The following is a 23,383-nucleotide window of genomic DNA, read 5'->3' on the forward strand; positions in this document are numbered from 1 at the left end:
GAAGTCATTAAGAGTATATTGGCATTGTGAGTGTAAGGCTATGCTTGAGCTTGAACTGTCATCATTTGGTCTATGTGATGGGAGCTTTTGCCTCTGGCAAGCCTTGAAGAACATCAGGAGAAAAACTGTGGTTTGCTTGTACAACTTCTCTGTAGTCCATCTCATTACATAGCCTGTATGCCGTCATACTGATGTTATGTGACTGGCACTGGAAGACTAAGTGACTGCAAGTGCCCTCCTAAAGTACTCTTGCAAGCTAAAAGGACACAAGGGGTTTATAGCTAATCTGAGTGATGGCTGCTCGTGTGACAGTGAGCATTTCCTACTGAAAGTCACACGTGCTCTGTGCTGTGGGGTGGAAGTGTGGGCACAGAGCTGGCTCCAGACTCTTGCTGAATGTTTACCAGTCACCTGGCCTTGCAGTCCAAGTACAATAGAGCAGTAGCTTGACTTTCCATTCACTTCATCTACACAGCTCATTTTCAGTCAGATATTGACTTACTGTTATATAATTTTATAATCCATAAACCCAGTCACTCAGGGGCTACATGTAGCTCTAGGTCCTGGAATCCAGCTTTTAGCTTTTGTTCCCACTCAAAGTACTTCTCCACCTGTCAGATAGAGTTGTGTTGAAAGAACATTTGCTATTATACATACTGTTTAGCAATAGGAACTCGAGATGAGGAATTCAATAGTTAAGTTAATTATACAAGTTTTAAATGAAGCCTAAGACACCTTTTATTAAGAACACATCTTTACTACCATTTTTGGGCCTCACAACACCCAAACAAATTTGAAAGTATTCTTTCCCTTACTATTTTTTTTTTTTGTTTGTTTGTTTTTCTCCATGCTTGCAGTCTGTACCCATTTACTGATAAAGGGTTTAAGTAAACTTTACTAAATCTGAATTCTGATAACCTTGATATTATCCGGACCCTGTATTTAAAATATCATTTGCTGATAAGGGATGGCTTCCTGACTCTCAAACTACAATGAAGAGTTTCTAATTTTTCTCTAGGTAAAATATCCCTGGTCTTAAGATTACTCTCCCTTTGATTCCCAAAGAAGAGTATCAGTGAGTGAGGGGAAAAAAATAAAAAATAAAACAACTGAACTGTCAATTATCCCAATTTGTTTATGAAATGGCTCTCAAATTGGACATCATCCTAAATTCACTTTGAATGTTTCTGTCATGTGATTTGCAAAAAGAAGGAGAAAAATAAAAGAACATGTCTAGATAAGTGCTCAAGTTACAGTGACAAGACTTTACAGGAGTGGAAAAAAGAAAAAGAAGAAGACAAAAGTTAAGTAATGTAAATCATGTACCTAATCCTGGCTACTTTCTTGTTCCATGGTTGCAGTGAAGGGGAAGCACCACTTTGCAAGTCCACTGAATAAGGTTTGAATATGTAAAAATGTATTTATGAATGCTTGTGTAGGAACATCTGGAGCCAGAAAGAATGATTTCCAAACATAAACAGATGAAAGTCAAACAAGCAGTCTCTGAATAGAAGGTAAGATATTCTGTTTAATAACATGAACACTCACATCAGTAAATGAAGAATCAACTATTCCAAAGTTTATTTAAAATTACAATGTAAAATTTTAATGATGTAAAGTTGGAAACCCATTATCAGGAAAGCAAGGATTTTGTTATTTTCCTCATGGTTTTCTTATACAAGATTTCTTATGACATTTTGTTCAATTTAGAGAGACACAGACCATTTATAATGCATCTTCCTATTAGTCAATCACATTTACAGTCTTAAAGGCCTTGATATCTGAAAATTTATCACAGGAGAAATTAACAAGTAGATGCTTGGAACCCGTCTCGACAGGAGTAAGTTTAAACTTTGTACTGGACTTCTCACCAGCTTTCAATGGCGGTACACTAGAATTAGGAAACAAAATGAAAAATATCAGCAGAAAATAGGCTTGAATCATGCTTGAATTTCCTCAATAGGCAGCTCCCATTTTACGTAAGCACTCCCATCAGCTCAGTGTAGGATGGTCATGAAACGACTGTAGAGGACTTAACTATTTGATAAATACCTAAATACTCAAGTTCAAGCATTAAGTGTTCTCTCACAAAGCATTGCACAGTGATCCAAATAAGCTCACTTGGGATGAAGGTGGGAGCACACTAATATCATATGAGCTAAAACTTCAAGCAGAACAGGAGGCATAAAAGGCATAATGGAATTATTAAAAAGATCAAGCTAATACCATGATGCATATATTAATGCAAACTCTCAAATTCCAGTAGATTGTGGCACCATGGAAACCTAAGTGTTTAGACACCAGGAAATTCTAAATGGAAGTTAAAATATTTTAAACTAGTATGTTTTAAAATTCTGGGAGACCCACATTTATGATTTTACAAAACAGGCTTACCATGTGACATTATTTTGTCTTGCCTGAGTTGTATATGATATGTAACACAGGGCTGCCAAATTCCCTCAGGAGAGATGATAAATTATGGCTAGACCATTCCTAGTTGCTCAAGTACAAATGTCAATGCTAAATTGCTGTGTTTGACAGCATGCATGTGTGTTTGTGTTCAGTGAAAGAGCACACTTCCATATTCCAGGTACCTGGAATCTATAGTAAAAGGAAATTATTTTATTCCAGTCTTCTCATTACCCATCTCAATACAATTTAATAGCGTCCTGACTGTGTGCCCTTCCTTTCTACTCTCCCAATGTCATTATTTTGTAAAGTTCTAAAAGCAGTAAATCAATGTACTTGTAATTCTTGTTTTGAAAAACTTCTTAAAAAACAAACAAACAAACACCACCACCACCAAAACATTTTTATTATATTAAAAACAACAACAAAGTGCTGCAACCTTCATTATAATATTTTCCCTATTCTTTTCCTGCCTGCCTCAGGGATTTAGGTTGTGTTCAAGTTCCAGGCCTTAGACAAGTAAATTCAATCATCTAGGAAGTTGCTGCTGGCCACGGTTTAGTCTATTCTATAAAGGTAATCCTCCTTAGCCATGATTTATTGTGTCTGGAATAGCTATACACAGAGCATACTTGGAGCTGTATCTTTCAGAGGTGTCACCCTTTGAGATCACAACCTATCTGTAAACAATCTGTTTCATTTTTGTTCACAAAGCTGAGACACAGGTGCATGTTGATGAAAAGGCTGAGAGACCTGGGTCTGGTCAGCCTTGAGAAGAGAAGACTGAGGGGGAACCTTATTAACGTTTACAAATATCTTAAGTGTGGAAGACGGAGGGATTTGGCCAGCCTCTTTTTTAGTGGCTTGTGGGGACAGGACAAGGGGCAATGACCACAAAATGGAGCACAGGAAGTTCTGCACCAACATGCAAAAGAACTTCTTCATGGTGACGATGATGGAACGCTAGAACTGCCTGGGGAGGTTGTGGAGTCTCCTTCTCTGGAGATACTCAAGGCCCGTCTGGACGCCTACCTGGGTAACCTGCTCTAGGGAAACTGCTTTGGCAGGGGGGTTGGACATGATGATCTCTTGAGGTTCCTTCCAACCCCTACAATTCTGTGATATGTTTTTTACATGTGTGTCTGTGTGATGTAGATGCAAATTGTTTATAAGGCTGAACAATCAGACTGGCACTTGCAGTCCATTTTAAAAAGTGGGAGGAAATATCCTGGTTAAAATACAGTATAGTTTGGACAGAAATGCCCATAGTCTATTGCTGGTCCTATGATCAAAACAAGAAGGTTTAACCCATCTGGCCTATAGCAACATAGCCAGCCTCAGCAACATTCACTGCATGGGTATACATTTACATTTTGCTGAAACTGTGGGGTCCTGCTAGATAGATAAGCAAACAAGTTCTGTCAAATTATGACGGTAATTATTTACGCTCCCAAACTATGGAGCCAAAGCCTAATTGAGATGGAAAGCTGGTTTAAAGCTATGTGCAAGAAGAAAATTCTGTGTCATCTCAGTGTTCAGTTCAAAGTCATCCATGTCTATGTTTTGGTTTATGTATTTTTGATAGCAGGAAGAAGGCACTTCTTGTACTTACTCTATCTCAAGGATTCCTCTCAGCAGGTCATTGCCTTCTACCTGAAGCACACAGTCCATCACTTCTGCATTAATAGGATTGGTAAATACCACTTCTACATCAACTTCTTTATTCACTTTTGCTTCACCAAGTACCTGTACAAGGAAAATGCTTAAAAGGTCAGACTCTCAGTATTCTTTTCAAATCTAAGCCTCTTAAGGCATTACAAGAGACACTCATCCTAGTGTCTCATTACTACAGACCAAGGCAGAACTGAGTAGAACATCCCTTTCTGGGGAAAGAAGTACTTATAAAAGCTCATTTTCCCTTATGTCCTACACTGCAGTTAGAGTAAAAGGACAGTGATTCACCTGTATGTCGATAGCAGGATTGTCCAGAGTAATGTCTCTTTGCACTAGTACTTGAATTCCACCTTCTACATGACATAAAGCTGTTATTTGAATTGTGTTGTCTGTAGTTAACTGCTGTTGATATTCAGCATAAGATATCTTAACGGGAAAATGTTTCTCTGAAAGAAAAAAAAAAAAAGAAATGGTAAACACTTTTATAAGGGAACAGAGTTTCATACCTAGTATTAATGTTTTCCTTTTATGCTGTGCCTGACTAGAAAGGCCTGTAGCCATCGCTGCCAAACTCAGTTCATGTGAATCTATCAGTTTGCTAGAGAGATAGAGATTTCTTCAATATTATCTCTCCTCTAGTCCCTACTATTATCTTGCTTGGCTTGTTTTCTTCCCAGTTGCCCTGAAAAATAAGACAGTTTAAGGAATTTACACATCACTACATTTGTTATGGGATGCTCTCTGGGTAGGCCTCATCAGTCCTAGCTGCTCTGATGTAGGTTAAATGCTGTGTTTACATTCCCTTTTTCTTTCCTAGCACTATTTGTTATTCTTGTGTTTTTACAGTAGTTTCCATGCTGTAATTCAAATCAAGGGACATTGGATTGGCAAGGCTCTCTCTTGTCTTTGAGTCCAGGTAATTCCACAGTGGCCATTCATACAATAGATGTCAAGTTCAGATGAACTGTAGAGCATCCGTGCTACATGCAGGCATTGTGAGCCACAAAGTGTTTTTCAGCAGTGTATAGCAGATGAAAAACACAAGAAAAGATGACAAGTCACCAGCATAAAGTCTCACAAAAGCAAGCAACAAATCGGAGACACTGAATTTCCTAGATTCAGCCAGTAGCAAGATTTATTAAGTACACATCCTAGCAAATGGAGCATACCTCACTTGACAGAAGGGAGCAAAAATGGCCCCTGTCATCAGACTTGGTGGAAAACTCTCCCTGCTGACTATATTCAGCCAATGGTTTAACATAGCAAGTGAGTCCTGGCAGGAAAAAAAAAGGGGGAGGGGGGGGAGCAAACTGCATTTTAGGATGCATTGAATGTTCTGGATGCATTAAATGCAGCATAGCCAGCCAGTCAAAAGAGGTGATTTTCTCACTATGTTTAGTGTTGGTGTGAATCGCCTTGAATACTGCATGCAGTTCTAGTTTCCCCAGTATAAAAAGGATGTTCAAGTCCTTGAAAATGTACGAAGGAGGGAAATTAAGCTGGTAAAAGGGCTGAAGGGCATCTCCTACGAGGATAGGCTGAGGATACTTTGGTTGTCTGCTCTGGAGAGGAGAGGGCTGATAGGCAATATCACTGCTCTCTACAACTTCCTGAAAAGGGGAAGTGGAGAGGGAGGTGCTGTTCTCTTCTCCCTTGCAACCAATGACAGGAAGGAGAATGGCATAAAGCTGTGCCAGGGAAGGTTAGATATAAGAGAAAATTTCTTTATCATAAGGGTGGTCAGACACTGGAACAGGCTTCCTAGAGAGGTGGTAGATGTCCTGTGCCTGCCAGTGTTCAAGAGATGTTTGACAACGACCTCAAAGATGTACTTTTACTTTTGGTTAGCCCTGAAGAGGTCAGGCAGATGGACTTAGACGATCTGTGAAAGTCCCCTCCAACTTAACTGTTCTAGTCTTGTCTAGTCTATTCACTGAGATTGCAATTCCTAACGATGAGGTGAAACATGTCTTTTTAATCTGTTTATAAGTGCAGTATATTTTTGGCTGTTTCAGCCTCTTCTGTATAGAACTTTTAGATTACAGTTTGTCTTTTTCCCCCAAGTTGACCGACTTCTGCTGCCTGCTTACTGATAACTTTTAATAAGAATTGTGTGATTTTTTTTTTTTTTTTTAATTTGAAATATTACCTTCTCCAGGAGACAGAGTAACAGATATGGAGTCTTTCCAGATCTCACGAACTGGTCTTCTAGTGTACACAGTGCTCCAAGCGGTCATATTTACATGAACAGACTTAACATCAGACTGTAAATTTGCAAGAACCAGAATCAGATTGAGATCTTTGCCAACTTCTAAAGGACCAGCCACTTTGAACTTCCCTGAGATATCAGGCTTTTGTTCAATTTCCTTTGGTGTTGGTGCTGTAGGATCAAATTTATCTTCAAGTCCCAGCTTCTTACGGGCTTTTTTAAAAATATCTCTTTCTTTTCTAGAGCCTGTTAGAAAGAACCATGAAAATTACCCTCAACAATTAATACACATCTCTTCTTTTACATTACACCTAGAGACTAGTCAGCTGAACTTAGTGTCTGTTCTTAGAGAAGAACAGAGCCTGCGTTTTCTACTGCCACACTTAATTTTCTAGATCTGCTGCCAGCAATGTCACTTTTCCTGTAATAGCATCTTTTTGTAACACAAAATCTTAAGCCCAAAGTTTCTTACCCTTCCCTTTTCTATGTTTCTTAATGGTTGTAACATCTAAAAATGTAAATTCATATTTGCTGATACAGAAAAGGACCCTAATATAAGGGAATGGCTATGGTACTGTGTGTTAGGTTGACTCTGTCCAACAGCCAAACAACCGTCTAACACCTCACTCACTCCCCATTCCTGCAGGATGGAGAGAAAACAGAAGGAAGGTGAGAAGACTTACAGGCCAAGATAATGACAGTTTAAAAGGAAAAACAAAAGCTGCACATGAGCAAAGAAAAAAAAGGAACTCATTCGCTACTCCCCACTGTCAGGCAGATGCCTAGCAACTTCCTGGAAAGCAGGGCCTCAGCAGAGGCTTGAGAATGCAAATGCCACAACCACAAATATCCCCCCAGTCCTCCTTTTCCTTTCCCTGAACTTCTATTGCTGAGTTGTATGGCACAGAATATCCTTTTGTTCAGTTTGGACTAGCTCTCCCAGCTCTGTCCCCTAACAATCTCTTGCCCACCCATAGTCTATGCATTGGGACAGGGGAGAAGGGAGAGGGAGAATTTAAGCTTTGACACAATGCAACACTGTTCAGGAATACCCTAAATGCTGTTGTGTTATCAATATGTAGCCACAAATACAAAGTACAGCACCATAGGGGCTGTTACGTAGAAAATTAACTCTATCTCAGCCAGACCCAATATACAGTGGAAGCTAGTTATTTGGGCTCCACTTCATCTTGCTTTTTACCCTTCATATATGTATTTCCAATAACAGTGTTCATTCTTTGCACTTGCAAAAGTTCATGATTATCATATTTTTTTCTGCACTATCAAAACCAAAGATCTGACAAGTTTGCATACTGTATGACCCTTTGAAAGAGTAGCTGTTCTTGGACCTAAATGTTGATTTAGCTTAGATTTCTGTCACAGGCCTTTCATTCTTGCTGTCAAATAAGTGGATTGTAGGCTAATTCTCACAAAGCAGAGGCAGTCAGTGCACATTAACATAGACAGGCAGAACAGTGAATGCTTTACTCGAAGTTGTTTGGACTTGCCTTACTTAGGTCCCACAAAGCAGCTATGTATCAGAAAGGGCAAGGCATCATCTTTTACTCTTTCCCTTCTCTTCCCTTTTATGTTAGAAATGAAGCAGCTGAACGAATTATGCTCCCACCTTATAGATGCCCAAAACTGCCCACCAAGGGATTCCTATCCTGAAGTTTATGTCAACTGTGGAATGAAGCAACTATAGAACTAAAGTATTATTATTATATTTACCTTCCTCATATTTATAATCACTGGTGACATCTACACGATCATCTCTACCAACTGCCTTTGTGCTGATGAACTGGCCAATTGTTGTAGTCTTAGAGAATATTAATGTTTTCTTTCCAGTTGCAGGGTCATAATTCCAGTACATACGGTCTGCATTCACTTCTGCAAATACAAATGGGCAATCGTAGTCCAATTCTACGTCTCCTTCTTTGATGGCATTCCGTGAGGCAGGACCACACTGATAAATTCCTATGGGATCAAGAAAAAATAATGTGGAACTAGTCAATGGTTTCACAGTAAGCAGCTTACTAGACAGATATTTACCAATGACCCATGAATTACCAAGTGCTGGTGTCCCACTCATAAAATGGCTCAGGTTGGAAGGGACCTTAAAGATCATCTACTTCCAACCTTCCTGCCATGGGCAGGGATACCACCCACTAGATCAGGTTGGCCAAGGCCCCATCCAGCCTGGCCTTGAACACCCTCCAGGGATGGGGCATCCACAACTTCTCTTGGCAACCTGTTCCAGTGCCTCACTATCCTTACAGTGAAGAATTTCCTCCTAACGTCTAATCTAAATCTATCCTCTTTTAGTTTAAAACCATTTGCCCTTCTCCTATAATTATCTACCCGAGTAAAGAATCCTTCTCCATCCTTTTTATAACCCCCCTTTAAATACTGAAAGGCCACAATGAGGTATCCCTGGAGACTTCTCTTCTCCAGGCTGAGAATCCCCAGCTCTCTCAGCCTTTCTTCACAGGAGAGATGCTCCAGCTCTCTGATCATCTTTGTAGCACTCCTCTGGACTCACATCTTTCTTGTGCTGGGGGCCCCAAACCTGGATGCAGTACTCCAGGTGGGGCCTCATGAGGGCAGAGTAGAGGGGGACAATCACTTCCCTTGACCTGCTGGTCACCCCTCTGTTGATGCAGCCCAGGACACAGTTGGCCTTCTGGGCCATATCTTTCCGATTTGGAGATCAGGATGTCATGTGGGACCATGTCAAAAACCTTACAGAAGCAGATCCTCATACCAGGCTGATCACCAATGTGTGATTTGTTCTGAAAATACACTTGATTTGTTTTTCTAGTATTCATCAATCTTCAATAGCTCTGGATGCCTATATTGGAAATACAGGAACAGCTACAAAAAACTGCTCCTAGAAGCATAGTTTGTTTCTTGGCAGCCCCATAAGAGCAGAGGCTTTTTTTACTTAGACAGGTACTGTCACTATTTCTGAGCAGGTAAATAAATTACTTTTACAATGGCTTTATAATTTCCTTTTCTCTCAGAAAGTGGCTGACTTCATAATTTTTTGTCATTATTCCTGGAATTAAATCTGTGTACCTCCACTTTCTTCTTGGGGAGTTGCATCCAGAATTTGCCATCCGCTGTATGAGGGGCCCAAGTCACTGCGGGAAAACCAGCTTTCATTCCAGACATGGAAATTCCTACATTCATGAATGGACAAAGTAAACCACTGTTATGTGTTTCCAAATTCCTATTCACATCCATTAATCAGTCATCTTAGTTAAATGTATTGAATATTTTAATTTCTAAATTTAAATTATAAATTCTAAACCGACCACTTCTACTCTGATCCTAGCTATCTTAATTAGGCAGGAGCTGAAAATTGCATTGTGGAACAGACATAAATGTTCAAGGGGAGAAAGCAAATTTGTGAAATTATATACAAATTACTGAGCCGTTTTTTTTTTTTTTTTTTTTTTCCTTCCCGGAAAAGTTCTGAGTTTGTGCATGTTCTTAGTTTCAGGTGTCTTCATTGTAGCACAATGACACAGTTATTTCTGTTCCTATATTTAGGATGGTTTCAAAACAAGCAGGGAAGTAATCAAGGCAAGAAGTGAAGGGGTACACCTGTTCCTTGCTGAATGCAAACTTGTTTCAATTGCATTTGATGCTCAGGAGTGATAATTAAATTATTTTCACTGCAAATGACTTCACTGCAGGGGAAAAAAAAAAAGATAGAGGAAGGGGGACAGGTTCTGTCAAAACTTTAATAGTATAACAGGAGCTGCTTCTGAAGAATAGTTCCAAACTAAATGAAGTCCCACTATTTGATATTTCCAGTGTAATATCCCAAATTCTCAGTCATTTGTGTCATAACTAGCTACAACTTTGCCTTGGTTTCAATTTGCTGTTGTTAGTCATGCTTAATTAAGAAAGAGTGAAAATACCAAATTTTGTAGTTCTCTGATTTTTTGTTGATCCTGTGTGTGCAGTTGTTTTTAGGTCAGTTTTCAAGAAGTTGATGCAGCATTGGTCATTAGAATATATGTTCTGTACCTGAAGAACTATAATCACTAATAGATTCTATTATTAAGTATTGTAGAACTTTACCAGACACTGTCAGCTCCTCTCTCCAAATGATTTCCAGAAGCATCATAAAACTCATCCACACGCAGGTTCCCATCTGCATCATGGGCAGAGCTGAAATTTGTAATTGTTCGAGTGGGAATCCCCAGACATCTAAGCACTAAAGATCAAATAGAAACCCATAGTCAGAAAACACTGTATTCCAGCGTATTGTTTCATACTAATGTCTGGATAGACTTTCATATTGAAAGTGTTATTAGTAATTCTTTTATTTATTTATTTATTTATTTATTTATTTTAACAGAATCTGTGCACTGTCTTTATATGCATTACATAAAGCATACCTGTGGTCAGTACTGCTGCAAAAACCCAACATTGTCCATATCTAACAGGCTTGAATCCTGATTTCTTCCAGTTTTGCAGGATTTCACCACTTCCAGTCCAGCTGCTTGGACTTTTCCCACCTTCATAATTTCCACTCCAGTTTCCTAGTACCACTCCTTGATCATCATTGCCATTGACCTGTAAAAATATTCACTGAATTTATAAGACAAATTAAGAGTTTATAATAGATTAAGTGGCAGTAGGAAAGGAGAAAAGCATTGAATGACATTTTAGTGGACAAAAGTCACTGCTTCTTGAAGTTGGTCTTCCGGAGGAAGTCTCATCTTTTCAGGGAAATAAAATACATGTATGTGTCCTCATAAATAATGAGGAGCATTTCTGAGTCCAACAAGTATTGAGTCCAACTTTTCTCTGTACTGGCATATTATATAACAAGAGGCACCAGTATTAAGTTGTAGCTTGGGAAAACCATATTGGACATAAGAGAAAAATTAATCCCTAAGAGGCTACGGCAGCTCTGGACTGGTCACCCGGAGAGGCAATGAAATTTTTCATCCTTGGAGATTTTCAAGAATACCTGACAAATCCATGGCTTACCTGATCTAGAGCCACCACATCCCACTTCAAATGGAGAAATTGGACTAAAGACCTCTAAAGCACTGGGCCCTCAGCATACCACCCCACAACTTAACTTTCAGTTTGACTACTGGATATTAAAGTTTGTAGTATCAGACATACCACAGATGACATAAATCTAGAAGGCTTAGATCAGACAGCTACGTAGGGATTTCTCTGACCTATGTTTCTGGTATATACAAACAGTGGCCTAAAATTTTCTGAGAAGTCTCTTCATACATCCTTTAACTAACTATTTTAAAATGATGTTTAGTAGTTTGGACTTTTTGAACACATTGCTTACCATTGCGCTGAGAACTCGGCCCAGATATTTGGGATCATTTCGGTGAGATACATCTGTGGCAGGATCCTGACGGTAGTTTAAGCTTCGATCCAGCATGGAAAGGCAAATATTGAGAATATCTCCTTGAAACTATGTTATAGAAATAAGTTAGTGTATTGGAACCACAGATTACGATACTGTGCTAAAAATCAGGATAAGTAGAGCTACATAAGCATTTAATGTGTATTAATCTCTAAAATAAATCTAGCAGCTCATCCAGGAATTGCACATAAAATCACAGCCTCAAAAAAACAGAAGTATTAAAATTCAAAGAGCTTTTCAAAAGTCAGAATCTGTGGACTAAAGGCCAAGCCTGTGCCATACAGTGTTGCTACACAATACTACCCAGCAGACACTGGGATTTCTACTGGCTGCATCTCTGAATCCTAGATCGTATAACTGATTGGTCAATTACAAGTTTTCTTATTAATCAGCATGACAGGGCTTGACAGGGGTTCTAATTGCAATACTAGACCCCTGCTTTTAAGAGGTGTATGACTGTGATGAACTGGAAAAAGCAAACAAGCTGGTCACCCACCTTATGTGAAAACTAGAGCACAAAACACTGTCTGGTGTTTCAGTGCTGTGTTTACCTGGCCAAAGTTCCATCCAAAGCTGTTGATATGATGTGTATTGCCAGAAAAAATGATGCCAAACTCTTCCAGCACATATTCCTCACACTCAGCCTTGTTAGACATGAACACATCATCACCTGAAAAGACAAAACAGAAGCATGTACCACCACAGCAGGCAAAATAAATCCAAAACCTCCAGAGTTTTGGTCCTAAGAAACTATTATATGCTTTGCTTTTCTCAGTACTAGATTATCTGGTGAATGTTCAGCCCCTGTATTGAAGTATAGATCAAACGGAGAAGCTACAATTATTAATCAAACTACAAATGAGTGAGTTCTTTCAGGGGAATGCCAACATATTCATACCTGAAGACCAAGGATTAAAGAGCAAAACAAAAGTGCCAAGGGTTGCTGGAGATGAGCTGCCACTTGAAGTACTTTGAACACTCAGCTTGTAACGTCCGATGACAGCATTAGCTGGGCTGGAAATGGCGATGCTTGCAGAGTTGGAACTGGTGGACTGCAGAACTGCACTCCAATTCTCCTTACTCACTGTGCTGGAAATACCAAATGTGGCCTGGGTCTTAGCCTGCTTTGAGGGTTTTGGACCTTTTAAGGAAAATAAACTATTATTATTATTATTTTTTTTTTCCAGCTTACTGAAATTTAGTTGTCAAGAAATTCAGCAGAGGTGTAACCCTCCCCTCAGATGAATTTGCCACATGTTTGAAACTGAAGGACACTATCACTGCTAGCTGGGGAGGGAGTAATACAACAAAGAACTCAAAGATTTCCATGCCTATGTAAAAGCAGCAGGGAGATTCTGAGGTATTATCTTGCTACCATAGAGCACATACCAGGCCAGAAGAATGTGGCCTATGTGGCATTACAATTTCTGTGAAAGAAGTTGGGAGCCATACCTGTTTCTGCGATGAATGTTAAGTTTTGCTCAGGCTGTTCTATTCCACTGAAGGTGACAACAAAGGCTTGACCTCTCCTCACAATCAACTCTTTGCTAGAAAATTTACTTGTGTGGTGATCTCTTGTATTTTCTTTCAGGTGCCAATTGGTACTTGGCTGTGTTGCAGCTATGAAAAAGTGACAAGAGCAAGAAAGTTTTACAGTACATCCAAGATTTTAAAATGAGGAAGAGGCACACAAACACTCTTACAAATTGCATGTTACTTTCTATAGCTGACTAGTAGCCATGTGAGGTTTGCACCACAAATACAAATAATTTAATTATAAGCATATTATTTATTTCTTTTGGAAATCCTCCACCTTGCAGAGACTGTTAGAGACTATCTGCAAAATTCAGTAAAAAAGGTGAAGTATAGCCAGTAGTAAAGAAAAATCGGAAAGAAATCTAAGAGGAGAGAACCATGAGAGAATTGAATACTCGTGAGTTACTTGAATAAGGAGTCCAGCTGAACTCTGCTAATTCTTTCAAGGTTTCATTCATTCCATGACTTGATGTTATACTAACAAAGTCACAGATTTGCTGTCTCAGAACAAGAAACAAAGAAACCTAAATGACCTGAGAAAGTTTTCTGCATTTTAAATTGTGATAAGTAATCTCTAGACGTGTTTATGTTACATGTACCTCTGATATAACTACCAGCCACTATCTTTTGGAAGCACTTACCAAAAATGTGTTGATGGACACTGGGCTGTCATTTGGCAGTGGGAGAAATGACAGAATTGGAGAGAGAGCACTACTAAAGTCATGTATGTGAAATAAGCCGCAGAAAGCTCCTGTGTGTGAGCTATGGCTTCGTCAGAGGCCAGAGAATAGGTATTTGAGGTTGGTTTGGCTCTGACATCAGCAGTCTATGGAAGGTTAACTAGTAGAAGACACCTTGATGGTGGAAATGAAGTGCAGCAGTACAGAAGAAAAATATGGCACTGTATGTTTTCTTTAAATTGTTTTATTAATCTCTATCCACCTCTTCCTCCACTCACCCCCAAAAAGAGGGATAACAGTTAAGAGTAACAGTGTAGTTCTTAGTAGTGGAACAGAAGTACCCTGTGCTGTTACTGAGTAAAAAATTACTATGCAATGGTCAAACAGATTCACCCACAGAAAGATTTTTTTTTTTTTTTTCAGCATGATCTTAAGCTTATGAAGTTTAGGCAAGCCTTGAAATAACTATAGCAAATAACTTAGCAAGGTAGTCACAGTTTAAATGGGGGGAGCGTGTTTCATAGTATCTAGGCAAGCAGCAGGTACTTTGATTTTTTTTCAGGAACATACTTATGTTAAGAAAAAAAAAAAAAAAAAGAATTCAGAAACTTAGCAATGAAGCACATCTGTTGTAAAGCAAGCCCAGAGGTAGGGGAGACTTGTCTTTAGAAAGGCAAAGACTATTATAAATGGGACAATTTATAATAATTACTAGATTGGGCAAACTGCTTATGTATAAATACTAGCAAGTAAAAAACAAAAACAAACAAACAAAAACCCCACAACGAACCAACCAACCAAACAAACAGAAAAAACAGACAAACAAAATCCTTAAATTTTTGTATCCTCTCAGCCTTAACTTCAGGTATCAACCTCTTCTTCTCATTGTAGCCTCCGTCAGCCTTTTCAATGATAACTTCTCCAAGATCTGTGTTGCCTTCTGTGTCAGATTTGTCAGTATTCATTTGCACTCATCTGACAACTTCAAATAGCTGCAGAATTCCTTTCCTTACTATTTGCAAAGTGCAACATGTCTATATTGGATAATATCTGGTCTCCCAAATTTTGTTCTCGTAAGCTTTTTTTTTCCATATGCACATTAAGTGGAAAAACAAACAAGCAAACAAAAGCCCCTCCCCCCCCCCCCTTTTTTTTGATCAATAAACCTTAGAATAGTGATCCTTCAGTGACCATTACAGAGCTGAATATGAGGTGTCAATGTAAGAAAATAACAGAGCACCACAGCTCACCTTGGCCCATATCTGATCAATATGTCCTGTAAGAGCAGCTTTTGGAGGTTTCCTCTGAATGGCTGCCTCTACTTCTGTTGACTCAAGGAATGTGTGATGCTTTTCACTTCTTTAAAAATCTAGTTGTAAAGTTGCCAGTTTGCTACATTTCCTGTGGGGGGGTGGGGGCGGGGGGGGTGGAGCTTCAATAGCCTCCTTTGCTCCCCATGTTTCTGAATCTATCACAGGTCTAAATGAGGATCAGAAGAATTTATGCCCTTGCACAGAAGGCCTGTTTCCAGGTCTTCTGAGGAAGAAGAAGGTCATTGTCTCTTGCTGGGGCTAATCAGAGTGCATACCATGTAAATAGTTTAGTTTAGTTTATTTCCCCGAATAGAAAAACAATGAATGTACCTCATAGTGTAATTACATTATTTTTTCTCTGCAGTGTAGTAGTTGCAAAACAATGAACAAGCTATTGTCTCTGTCCAAATCTAATCATGCAAAATTTAAAGAACCAATTTTTCATTTATCACATAATTACTGTTTAACAACATTAAGTAGACAAACACTCAATGTCATATTTGCATGACACACTGCAGAGATGATAAATACTTTTGTGATTTGTGATAAAATAGCTACCATTGTTTCCAACTGGTATACTATTATTTTTGGATGGCAACATGCAGTTGTGCACAAATATCTTTCACTTCATTTCAAGGAGAAAAATTTTTACACACGCTTTGAAGGCAGTTCCATTTTCTGGCAAAAAAGAAATACACTAATTCTGATGCTTCTTTGAAACCATGTGTGAAATTTGATGTATTCACTGCACAGTCATAAGCATGCCTCTAACTGAGACCCAGTATACTGGGCTGGCCACAGCTGTACGTATTCCCAGCTGCAGAGTTTTAATTGGCTGGGCATAGTATTCAGCAGCCCAAATAGTTCTGTTCTCAAGTTTGGATGATTTCTGAAAAGTCTAGAAGCGAAAGTTGTATCCATTTCACATACAACTATTTTATTCATATTTCCTATAAAAAGGTTTTATTAGAAGAAACAGTTTTTACCTGGGTATAATTCACACTGCTGCTGTGAATCTCTGTTTATTAATGATATTTAATTTCAGGGGGGACCATAGTTTTATCACATGCAATATATCCAACTGTGATTTTTCAAAGATATAACTTTAATTCCTAATTTTTATTTTATTTTATTTTATTTTATTTTATTTTATTTTATTTTATTTTATTTTATTTTATTTTATTTTATTTTATTTTATTATTTTATTTTATTTTATTTTATTTTATTTTATTTTATTTTATTTTATTTTATTTTATTTTATTTTATTTTATTTTATTTTATTTTATACTTTATTTTATTTTAGAATCTGATTTTAAAATATTAAGTCCAAACTGTGAAGGTTTCAGATGTTAAGCTACCTTCTCCTTCCCATACTCTACATTCTCTTCAATGACACACTAACAATTTTTAGAATACATTCTTGGTAGTGTTTGAGCCTATAATTGGAGACATAGCAACCCTTTTCTCTTTATTAGAAAGATTAGTTACAATGACTGAAAGAAAAACAAAAAGGTCATTACTTATTCCTAAGATAGCTGTCAATTCATATATGGTCACATTTCTCTCTCTCTCTCTCTCTCTTTATTTATTTATTTATTTTTTTTGATAGCAGTGGTGTACTGGGTATTGTCCCATAGGTCAATGGCGTAATTGTTTTTGGTACCTGATGGTATGATAGTATAGTTATAAACAGTACATTAGGGAAAATACGTAGAAGGCTCAGGGGCGACCTTATCGCACTCCACAGGTACCTTAAAGGAGGCTGTAGTGAGGTGGGGGTTGGTCTATTCTTCCACATGCCTAGTGACAGGATGGGGGGGAAATGGACTTAAATTGAGCCAGGGGAGGTTTAGGTTGGACATTAGGAAGAACTTTGCTGAAAGGGTTGTTAGGCATTGGAATAGGCTGCCCAGGGAAGTGGTTGAGTCACCATCCCTGGATATCTTTAAAAGATGTTTAGATGCATTGCTTAGTGATATGGTTTAGTGGAGGACTTGTTAGTGTTAGGTCAGAGGTTGGACTTGGTGATCTTGGAGGTCTCTTCCAACCTAGATGATTCTGTGATTCTGTGAATATTGTGGAAGACAGCATGACAAGGAAAACAAGTTGTTTCTGTTGCAGCAGCTTCCTGTGCTATATTCCTAATTCTGGCTAAGTTGCCTTGCAGGCTTCTCCTTTGCTTTGTTTGTAAAACTTATGAATGATACATACCAGACCTGTGTATTAAAGATGATGGGCAAAGGTTGAGAATGAGAGATGAATTATGGAGAAACATTAGCCCTAGTCAGAATAGTAGTCAAGCAGAATGCATCTGACCCACACACCTTCCTGTAAGCAAAATGATAGTTGCAGAGCTTACGTTGCAGCTGTAAATGAGAAGAATACATGTACACAGGTAGGCAATTGATATGCTTGGTGGTCAGCTAGAAAAGATTATTATGGAGCTCACAAAAAGCAAGTTCTAAGCCATATTAGTATTTTGTTTCATGTACACAGAATGAGCTGTATCAGAATCATCTTTTGCAGACTGGTTCAGTTGCATAACTCATGACAACCTTTTCTAGTAATATGCAGATTTCTTCCCTCACTCCAGTAACTGTGTTAAAGAAATGAATATACAGGAGGAAGAGTTCAGCACTGAACAGCAAAGGACATGATTTGTAGTAATTACCCTTGTTATTACTTTTGACCCTTCTTTCAGTTAGCTTTCTCTTCCCCACCAACTCTGTAATAATCTACAGCAATACTTGATTTCTATCAAATGTCACCTATGAATAATTGTGCCTTTTTTTGACGATGGGAAATCAGTCTTTTTCTGCCCCTTTATTCTTTCTGAGAATAGCTCTTCCATTCATATCCCTAAAACACGATGTAACAACCATCTGGCCATCACTCACTGGAGACCATCACAGTTCCCTGGGAAGTCTGAACTATTCTGTCTCCCCTCTCATTCCTTTGTTGGATAATTCAGCAAGGAATTTCATCACCAAAATCACTCCTGCTATTCTAGATGCTGGAAGTCAAGTGGTTTTCTGCAGCTATTACTATATTTGTGAACCACACTGGGGCAGGAGTTGGGACCCTGGAATAGTGGTATGGACTGACTAATGTCAATGCTCTTCATTATTGACACCCTCTGATGTAGATGGGTCAAGTCCACATGGAAAAGCACTTGGCTGAGATCTCCTCTAGGCCCTACATATTGTCCAATACATAGTTCTTATTTTTTCTCTTCCTTTTCTATTCAACGTGCCCTAACTAGCAGGGCACAGCCTGCTAGGAAATTCCCAGAGGATTATTCCTGAAGTTCACAATAGCCCAGCTTTGCAGGCAGCCAAACTTGGAACAGTCAGCACTCATACTGTCTGTGTAAGGGTAAACTCCCCTCTTAGCTGGGCTCAGATTTTCCCTCAGGATCTTGGCAGGAATATGATGGCTCATTCCAGACAGGAAACTGACAGTGACATATTACTGACATATACTACTGTGTGAACTTCATAAAGTACCAGGGGACAAGCACCCAGGAATGAATCAAACACACTGGCGCACATACTGGGCTGAACCTATGCCAGGCTTCCCAGCCAACTCCCACATAGTCACACATGACCTGTTATTTATAACCTATTATATTTAAAGGTATTTCCCTACCTCTCCCTCTTACGCACACATCCCTTCCACTGGAATGGAGTAAAGACGTTATTTGGAAGTTGTAACTTCCAGTTACAGCTGCCCACTCATCAGCAAAGAATACCTCTTTGCAAGCTCCATTCACTACGTGGCTCTGCTCATTTATTCTAAGAACATGAATCCAGCATACTGTCCCATTCTGTGGACAAGCACTCTTAATTCTACCTTACAAACAAGATGCTTGCAGGTGTGATTCATGCCTCAGTGGTAATGACACAGAGGTGACAGGTAGAAGCTGAGAAATTATTTTGAGTGTGAGACTATGAAACAAATTGCTGACTCCTTAGTAGAAGTACAGATTGATAAAATCTTTTTTTTTTTTTTTTTTTTTTTAAAGTTATCAAATTTATATGATCGTTGTAGGTTTTCCCTTTTCTTTATGCACCTCCTTCATTTCTCTTTCTGGATTCTGTTAAACTAAGTCCATTAGAGATTGGCACACAGATGCAAAAAACTTTCTGGAAAAAAAAGACTGTATTTGCAGGATGTGTGTGTCTAGAACATGTGCATGTGTGAAAACAGTTCTGCGTGCACGGATACACTCACAGCTTTTTACACTAAAAATCTGCATGGCACTGTGAGCAGGATCCTCTGGGTACTTTTGACATGAACTTGGGCATGCAATATGACCTGGGTATTTCACAAGCAAGAGTTGACCATGATCAGCAAATGCCGGTTTGTTCGTTAAATGCTGCTATTGCTTCTTGCATTTAGTATGATGAGAAAATTGTGGTTAGGAAGGACAGACTGTTGTATGACACCTTAAAAGGAAGTTTTTAAGGATTGCCTCGCTAAAATGGCTTGGCTAAGTTATTAGCACATTGTTACTTAAAAGGAAATGTTGCAATGGAGAAACAATTGGTTTGTGGTTATTTCACCACTGCTGGTGTTGAAGGTTTTTACTATCTACTATACAGTACATATTTTTTTTTTTGTTAAAAAGAAGGATTTTTCTACTCATTCCAATGACTTTCAGACTGACTCGTATTTTGCCATTTATTTAAGTTCTGCTCAGTGGAGATTTATGAGTGAAACAACAGCCTTATGGTCATTGCATACACCTGATTCCCTCCCAGACCATGTTAAGCGCTTAAAAAGCGAACATTTAAATGGTATTACATTTAGCATTACGCTTAATGACTGAGACAGTCATTAAGTAAGCACAGTCAGGCCAGGCAAAGAGCAGACGCTGTTGAGGGATGCTAGCACAAGTAATTCAGGTCAATAGCATAAATTATTTGAGATACTTGTAAATAGATGAATACTTGCGTCCTAAGAGTTTATGCAATCAGTTCTCTTAAAACTTTTTGACAATGGGGTAGCTGTGCCTCTTTTAATCTCCATGAGGGGGAAACAATACCCCTCATTTCTGCACTTCATCCTCTGTTCTGTGGATGGTTGCTTTTTCATTAATTTCCTGAACTTTTCAAACCTGTGTCACATAAAGCTTGCATAGCATGAGCTCCATGCCTAGAAGAGGTAAAGTGGTATCTGCACTCATGCCTCATTATACATTTTTACAGAGGTCCCAACAAGTTGGGACTAAGCAAGTACAAGGCCAACCTTGCTAAAGTGTATTGATTCAATATCTGTCCTGCTGAAGATATCTGTACTGATTTGTCTTTATTTTAAAGTCCCTTTGCTTTTCACACATTGCATTCTGCTGACTCTGAATCTCCATGAAGGAATCTAGTCCATAGTCTGTTCTCAGCATAGATGTGACCATTAACACAAGACTCATTCATACCTGAACTCTCTGATTCATTACGTTTAACAATAAAAGACGGCTCGCAGTTTGCCAGTACTTCTACTCTATTTGCAGTTTTATAATATTTAGCTCCAGTATGGTAGTGGATGGATTATCTTCTTTTCCTTGCTTGTGTCTTTTGGAAAATTCAGGAAAGAAAATGCTGAAATAACCCATTCAAAATCTCTGCATGTAGTGTATTCCAACAATTCAGAACCCTTTACAAACAATAACTCCACAGGAAAAAAATATGTATGGTAAATTATTCACTTGCCCATTCCTTATCCATGAAGAGATTTATTTAAATTTAATTTTTATTTTATTTTATTTTATTTTACTTACCATCCATGCTTCCTTGCTCCTCTGTGTCTTGGACTTTGTATTTCTGTGAGCAACTGTAGGGTTATATGATAAGACTTCAAGCTCTGGTTGTGTGGCAGCATTTATAGAGAAAACTTTAGGCCTCTCCTTGTGTTCAAACCAATTATAATTCACATTAGGTGGGTGAGGCAGGTAAGTCATACCAGTGGGCATGTAAACTTCCTAGTGACCATATATTAGCTCATGGGTTTTAACACACCACACTTATGCAATTCAGGCTACATATCCAGAGGGTTGACTGAGATGTTCAGAAAAGTAGAACATTTAATTGCATACTTGGAATCCAGAGTTTCACATACACTGATGCATCACTTGGGAAGAGGACAGGGTATTTTTTTGAGTCAGTATGAATGAATATATTTTCCTAGCATGATCCACAGGTGATTATTAATGAAATAAAAGTATGTATTCATAATAAAATTCATATGGTTTCCTCCCTATGAGTATACTCGTAAGCCTTAAAAAAAAACACAAGCAAACAAAAAAAACCTTTTCATTTACCTCATCAGTCCCCTTTTTGGGATCACCACAGTAATGCCTTTGTGTCAGTCCCTCCTTAGAGTCTCTGTGAATTAATACGAATAGCATTAATGCTGTAAATGCAATATAAGCTGCTATTAACTTGACAAACTACTGAATGCTGAATAGCTCTGAGGAGTAGATCTCAAATAGTAATTCTCCCTGCACAAAGGGAAACTTCATCCTCATAAAATTAAAGAAAACACTAATTTTGTAGCAGGTACAAATTAAGACTATTAAGACTAGATGGTTACTCATCTAGTTTCTGACTATAAAGGCACAACATTATAAGTTAAAATACTTTGATCTGCATGTACAGGGCATTTTATATATACAAGGAAAAAATGATTTGTTGGTCATGGATCTCTGTATCTTTTTATATTGGAGCTTCCATTTCTTTACCTTTACACATATTTGAATAAGGTATTTTGTCTCATTTTATTATCACTTTATCTCACTTATCTACAATGAGGAGCAGAACCTGAAGTTATCTAGGGAATGTTAGTGCTTATCTTGAAGATCTTCAAGAGTGGAGGTTTCATAAGATCAGAAATGAACAAGCATAATACCTGCATATAATAAAATGAGGTAAGAGCCATGAGAAAGAGCCTAGAAATTAGTTTACATCAACTAATTTGATGTCATTTCCTGGAAAATACTGGAATAGATAAAATTGTTAGCATCTAGAAGATGATTAACAGCTAGCATTAACTTGCCAAGGAGTCAGCTACGCTCATCTAATTTTTTTCCTAGACAGATCAATAAACCGGAGGACAAATGAGATCATCCACATTGACTTTTATTTGCAACAAGAGCCGACATAGCATTTTCATACTTTGGAAACAGTATTTACACAAAAATTCTGTTAGGTAATGGCATAATTGGTTTAAATAAAATAAATAGCGTGTTGTTTCAAAGATTCACTGTCAAAGTGGAAGGACGTAGTGACTGAATTTCCATGAAAAGATGCCTTAGAACTTTTATGTCTATTAAATATGTTCTTTCTATTGGGGATCAGGTTGGATCAGTCTAAAACAGAGGCAAGTGGGAATATATGATGACAATTTTTCAAAAATGTGAGAAGTGGTTATTGAAAGTGGAGGCCAGTCAAGGAGTCATGACCTTAAAAAGTTCTAGTCTGTGACTAAAAATATTAAGGTTAAGTATCAAATAAAATGTTGGCAATGCAGATAGGTATTCAGCTTGACACTATAGGTAGCTTGTGAAAATATTCATAATTTTTTTTTCCGTGGATATTAAGAATGGACTGAATGCACATTTGTCAAGGATAATACATACATCTGTAGTCAATCTTATATTCTGGAATTTATTTTGATGTCAAAGCTGTCACAGTGACGTTTTGCCCCTGTTGTGTACTCCTAGTACTAGAAGTTGAACTGTGTGATGTAGAGAGGGACTTAGCTGGGAAACTAAGTAGTCTGCATCCAATATTTAGGCTGTCTTGTTTGCCTTGCTGTTTCTTCATTGCTGTGACTTACTTACGCATAGTGAATAACTTCCTATTGTGTCCTATGGTGAAAAGTTTCTAAATTCCTGACTTCCTAATACAAAAGCCTGTAGTTTTCTTGCATGTCACATTCATCTTAAATGCTCATTTCAAGAAAGGAATGTAAAGTTTTGCACAAAAACAGAAGAATGTTAGCACAGTATTTGCCCAATATAACATCAGTTGAGATTCTTATTTCTGTCAATACAGCTCAGTTCCCAAGAATTGTCAGGAAACCCCACAGCAGTCTTTATTGCTTACTTCACAAAGGTAAAATTTGTCCTACCTTCAGACACTTTGGCACTTGC

At 38.2% G+C, this 23,383-nt stretch overlaps 1 protein-coding gene across 2 annotated transcripts; it reads right to left on the bottom strand.

Annotated features, from left to right (window-relative positions):
* Positions 1-1,508: 1,508 nt before the first annotated feature.
* Positions 1,509-21,126, bottom strand: LOC137865497 (protein-glutamine gamma-glutamyltransferase E-like). 2 transcript variants are annotated; one of them, XM_068700600.1, is made up of 13 exons: positions 21,011-21,126; positions 13,158-13,325; positions 12,604-12,846; positions 12,257-12,375; positions 11,625-11,753; positions 10,705-10,882; positions 10,385-10,520; positions 9,371-9,474; positions 8,024-8,269; positions 6,233-6,538; positions 4,372-4,529; positions 4,022-4,155; positions 1,509-1,891 (listed from the first exon to the last, which is right to left on the bottom strand). In XM_068700600.1, the coding sequence occupies exons 1-13, from the start codon at positions 21,015-21,017 to the stop codon at positions 1,744-1,746; spliced, it is 2,076 nt and encodes a 691-aa protein (XP_068556701.1). In that variant the 5' UTR covers positions 21,018-21,126; the 3' UTR covers positions 1,509-1,743. The 2 variants fall into 2 exon arrangements, with proteins under 2 accessions (XP_068556701.1, XP_068556700.1); XM_068700599.1 differs by lacking the exon at positions 21,011-21,126 and adding an exon at positions 15,172-15,303.
* Positions 21,127-23,383: the final 2,257 nt, after the last annotated feature.

Source organism: Anas acuta, chromosome 16 (assembly GCF_963932015.1).
Source record: "Anas acuta chromosome 16, bAnaAcu1.1, whole genome shotgun sequence".
In the NCBI taxonomy this organism is placed as follows: domain Eukaryota; kingdom Metazoa; phylum Chordata; class Aves; order Anseriformes; family Anatidae; genus Anas; species Anas acuta.